This window comes from Nestor notabilis, unplaced genomic scaffold (assembly GCF_000696875.1).
Source record: "Nestor notabilis isolate BGI_N333 unplaced genomic scaffold, ASM69687v1 scaffold16386, whole genome shotgun sequence".
Lineage (NCBI taxonomy): Eukaryota > Metazoa > Chordata > Aves > Psittaciformes > Psittacidae > Nestor > Nestor notabilis.
In genome coordinates this window covers 7,755-12,876 of record NW_009934384.1, presented here as the reverse complement: position 1 = coordinate 12,876, position 5,122 = coordinate 7,755, and the positions used below count along the sequence as shown (strand labels likewise).

Below are 5,122 nucleotides of genomic sequence, written 5' to 3'. Positions count from 1 at the left end.
CACCCATGTGCGTGTCCCGGGCACACTGTCCCAGCACGGTGATGAACCCCCACATCACCCCGTTACCCTTGTAAGAGGGGGAGGTTGCCAGTGTGTGCCCCACCACTGGCACCCACTCTGCTGTCCTGGGCCTGTGGCCTCACCCAGGCAATTACGCAGTTCCTGGGCAGGGAATAGCATCCAGGATTAATTAAGCCAGCTCCCACCTCCACAGCCTGGGTTGGTTCGGCTTGGCCAAAAAGCCACAGATGGGCCATGGAGGGATAAGTGAGAGGGCAGTGATGCTCAGGGGCTGCTGGCGTATAAATCTGACACCTCCCGTGAAGGCTGCTGCCTGGGTCTGCGGGAAGAAGCTATCCTGGGTCTATGTTACCTTGAAGCTCTGATAGCTGCCTCCAGTCAGGGCTTCCCAATGGCCTGGGGGCTGATCCAGACCTTAGTGAGGGAGGGCTCCTTTTCCCTAGACATGGAGCCACCCAAAGGCCCATCCCTATGTCCGAGAGTGCTTTCAGCAGCATTCGCTTTTCAGCTCCCCATAACCATGCTCTCCCACCACTTCACTCCTCTCTGTGGGAAGGTGATGTTGGGGCGATCCGTGACTGGGACACAGAGTGGGAGTGGGTGCCCCCCACCAGCCCGCTTTCTTAATGCCTTTCTGTGCGGAACAGGGCAAAGTCTAAAAACGGAGGAAGATCTCTGCGGGAGAAACTGGACAAAATAGGATTAAACCTGCCAGCCGGGAGGCGTAAAGCTGCTAACGTTACCTTGCTCACGTCACTCGTGGAGGGTAAGTGACTGGGAGGGCTCCTTTGGAAAATATGCCTGTTGCTTTTGCTTAATGGGAGAAGACTTGGTGTTGGGTTGTGTTTTGTTGTTTGTTGGGTTTGTTGTTTTTGGGTTTTTCCCCCCAGAGTCAGTGCTGCTTGTTGGAAATTGTAAGGGTGTTATTTTCTATGCCTCGGAAAAAAATGTTAATTGCGTGCCTTTCTTTTTGTTTTGACCTGAAGCGGGACTGTGTGAGTCCTGCAGACTCGTAGTGTTGCATTCTACCATTTATTTGCTTTTAAGTCTCTGAGCTAGATGTTTTCAGGGCCCTATTTTGCTCCCTTGTTCAAGTGAGTAATCCCTTCCTAGAGTAGGCAGATCTCACTGGGAGCAGCATGGGAAGGATCCCTGCTCATGGGGGTTGTGGCCTCAACCTTGTAAAAGACCCCGGAGTGTTGAGTTGGAAGTTATGGGTAGCAGAGCCTCTAAAGCTTCGCTGCTCTCATTCTGCCACAGGTGGACAACCAAGCAATTTTAAATGTCAGAAACTGCAGCTACTTTAGGTTTGTTCTCCTCCCAGCCTGCAGCCACATAAAAGTAAATCATTTAAGTTTTCTGACATCTGCATTTGAGAAATGCGTGACCATTACTTCCTGAATTAATTTGGGAATCCTTGACCTCAGCCATGAATTAATGGTGTCCTGAAAGCCTCAAAGTTGCACCACCACCACCAGCCCCCACTCCCTTTTGGTTCTCATTTTCAGAACACATGTTCCCTTGGCTATATCATTCTCTTCTGCTTTGCCATGGCCAGAAAAGGTGCAACTTAATGTCTAATGCTTTGGAATACCCTGTGCTGTTGGAAACAGGAGGTGGGAATCTAGAGTTTGCAGTCATCTAGTTCTGAAGCAGTTTCTGTATCACACAGCCCGGCACAAAGTAAGCCCAAAGCCAGAAAATAGATCCTCCTCCTTTCCCGTCACTTACGGGTCTGACTGCATTTTGGGACCAGTTCAGTCTGCAAAGCGCTTTTAACCTCAGCCTGGGCTGCGCAGGTTTGCTGAAGTTTGGTTGTGTAGGAGGGAATTTGTTGCTTTGTTTTGTCGTCCCTTTGCATTCTGCGAGAGATGTTTCATGTTCAAAGGGATGGGGAAAGAAGCGCTGTGCGACGCCAGGCTTCGATTTATTTAAACACCAGGATTAGTGGTCCCACTATATTTATGCTGAGTGAAAATTACTGTGCCTTCGTGTTTCTGAAAAGGCTTTGCCATTGCATCCATGCGCTGTAGTGAAAATCACGAGGGGAAAACTTGTAAAAAGTCTAGATTTGGTAGCTGCTTGACTTTATTTGTGATGTTAATGAATATGGAGCAGGTTTTATGGTAATCTATTGTTCTGTTTGGCTTTCATATACAATGGCTTTAAAAGAATGATTTTTTTTTTTTTTTTTTTTGTAAACCAAAACAAAACCAGAGGCCCATCTCCAGATAACTGTGCAATGGTGGCTAATTTTTGGGGGGATGACAGTATAAACATTGCTGTGGCTTTGAGTCCTGTAGCGATGAGGCAGTTTCTAGAGTACTGTTATTGTTTATGATCCGCTCCATTTTATGGAAACAAGCTCACTGGACTGAGGCTTTGAAGCTCTAATTGGCGCATGCGTTCTTCCGGAGCTAGAGCTAATGGCAGGAAGCCCTGCAGTAAAAACCAACTGGTTCAGGAAATTAAAACCAAAGATTTGAAAATCAACAAAACAGACAGACTCAGTGGAATGACCCTAAAATTCTCATGGTTAATCGTTTGGGGGTGAACATATAATTATATGCGATCAAGTTAAATTTTAAACACTTAGCTGTTTAATGCATTTTATTTAGAAGAGCTCTAGGAGTAATTATGATCAATATTAATCATTGATGCATTGCAAAAGAGTATAAGAGAGGTGGCTGAGGCACGCAAACATTTCCAGAGTGAATAGCAGTGAATGAAATGTAGGTAAATGGCTGTGTAGAGGCATGGATATGTAAATCTAAGCGCATATTCGAGGTGGATGGAGCCTGTCTGTCTAAAAGTATCTGCTAGTCAATGTAAACTTTGAAATCTTGCATAAGAATTTTTTTACTTGTAAGGATTGTCATGAAAATACACATTTGCATTGCTCTGACTGAAGCAAAGAAAACTCCTGCAAGATAAGACGTAATTAGCATTTCTTACCCTACCTTTTTCAAAGGAAAAAAGGTCCAAGCCTTTTAGAAGAAAAGCCCAAGTAGAATGTAGCCCACTTCTCTTTCTAATGGATGTTTTTCTCTGTGCGATATGTACTGATGAGCCGTGTGTTTTCTTCCCATCCCCACTCGTGCCTCCCTTTTCAGGAGAAGCAGTACATCTAGCTAGAGACTTTGGGTACGTTTGTGAGACAGAATTTCCTGCCAAAGCAGTAGCTGAATTTCTCAACCGACAACATTCCGATCCAAACGAGCAAGTCACAAGAAAAAACATGCTTCTAGCTACAAAGTAAGACATTTACCTTTCTGGTGTGCTGCACAGGAGTGAGGGGCAGGCAACAAACCCGGGTTTGGGGCTTTTATTTGTGAGCATTTGCCACATAGCCAGTGGCTGATGGGTTTGCAAATGGTGAGGAGGGGGTGTGTTTGCCCTCCTGCTATGGGAGAACTCTATCACCCAGCTTGGTTTCCATCAAGTTTGCGCAGATTACCTTGAAAGCGAGCCGTGAAAATTGTGGGTGGATGTTTAGTTAAAGAAAAAGCGGTAATTCTTCAGAGCAAAACATTTTCCAGGCCTTTTCACTTAGCTTCTTAATTTAGGTAGAAGGGGAAAGCTTCCTTCCCATTGACAGTAAAATAGAATCGGCACATTAAACTGATTTGAGTTCATTAAAATCGGCAATGGTTCTTTCTGCCTAAGCGGTTCTGTTACTCACTGAATACTGGGATATTAAAAATGTATTTTAAACTCCACAATCTGCATGCAGTTAAAGTGCTAGCGGACTTTGCCATTGCTGGGGTTGCCTAGGCTTCCAGGTGGCGCATGGGCAGGAAAAGATAGGTTTGATACGTTTGCTGGAAATGAAAAGGGTTGTTTAGTAGCCCTTAATTACCAATGGAGGTGTCACCAAAGGGCACAGTGCCAGAGGAAGCAGGCAGAAGATGGGAGCCACTTTACGGCTGGAAGGCATTAATGTGAGTTTTTAGAATACAAACTGTTTCAACACGCCTCTGAGCTCTTTTGCTGTAAGGTGTGTTATTTCCCCAACCGTCTGTGCAGTGAGGGGATGGTTTAACCTAACTTCTGCACTGTGCCCTTGTATCCTCTCTTCCCACCTCCCTGGAAGGAAATTTCCAGACCCCAGTTGGCGTCAGCCTTCCCCTGCGTGGGAAGGTCCCTTTGGATTTGAAGATGGAGATGTACATACATAGATGTCTCAGAATACCCTAATTTAAAGCCTCAATTCCCTTCTTTGCCCTCGCTCTTACTTCCTGACACACAGGCATGTTTTAGCCTTGTGAAGGAAGAGGCGCCCGTGCCTCTCTTCAGTTCCCCCCCAGAAAAGTATCTTCCAAGACACAGATAAATCCCTTTGAATATTGCACCCCATCTACTCCCGTCTGCCCTGCTGAGGAACTTTAAACCTTGTGCTGCTCCAAAACCCAGCTGATCAGGGACATGTGTTTGTGGGGAGGATGCAGGGGGCTGCGATGCAGGAGGTGTGTGTATCTCTGTGCCTGTTAACTTGCCTGTGTGCTGGCCAGGGCCAGGGCATGATGTGTGTGCACAGTCGTGTGTGTGCATGCGAGGTGAAGGGAAAAGGTTTGTGCATGCCAGGGAAGTGTGAGAATTAGGGGAAAGGATGAGTAGAGAAGAGAGGGAGAGGTAAGAGAGCGTGTGTGCACTCGGGGGCAGCAGCCCCCTTGATCCAGGGGCTTGTGTAATCTAGCAGGGAGAATGCAGAGGCTTTGCTGCCGCCAGTGATGGTTCATTTCTTTCCCTCTCTCTTGCCCTCCCTCCCTCTGCCTCTCTGCTCCATTTGTGCTACAGACAGATCTGTAAAGAGTTCACCGACCTGCTGGCTCAGGACCGATCTCCCCTGGGGAACTCGCGGCCCAACCCCATTTTGGAGCCGGGCATCCAGAGCTGCCTGACCCACTTCAACCTCATCTCACACGGCTTCGGGAGCCCGGCGGTGTGTGCTGCCGTCACTGCCCTGCAGAACTATCTCACCGAGGCGCTCAAGGCCATGGACAAAATGTACCTCAGCAACAATCCCAACAGCCACACAGACAACAGCACCAAAAGCGGCGACAAAGAGGAGAAGCACCGAAAGTGAGGATCCCCCCCCACT

General features: G+C 47.4%; 1 protein-coding gene across 1 annotated transcript; it reads left to right on the top strand.

Annotated features, from left to right (window-relative positions):
* Window positions 1-648: 648 nt before the first annotated feature.
* TFAP2A (transcription factor AP-2 alpha (activating enhancer binding protein 2 alpha)) lies at window positions 649-5,107 on the top strand (the record flags this gene model as incomplete). Its single annotated transcript, XM_010017323.1, has 3 exons — window positions 649-787; window positions 3,135-3,276; window positions 4,819-5,107. Coding segments are annotated over 3 exons (570 nt in total), but the record flags the coding sequence as incomplete, so codon positions are not given.
* Between the last annotated feature and the right edge of the window lie 15 nt (window positions 5,108-5,122).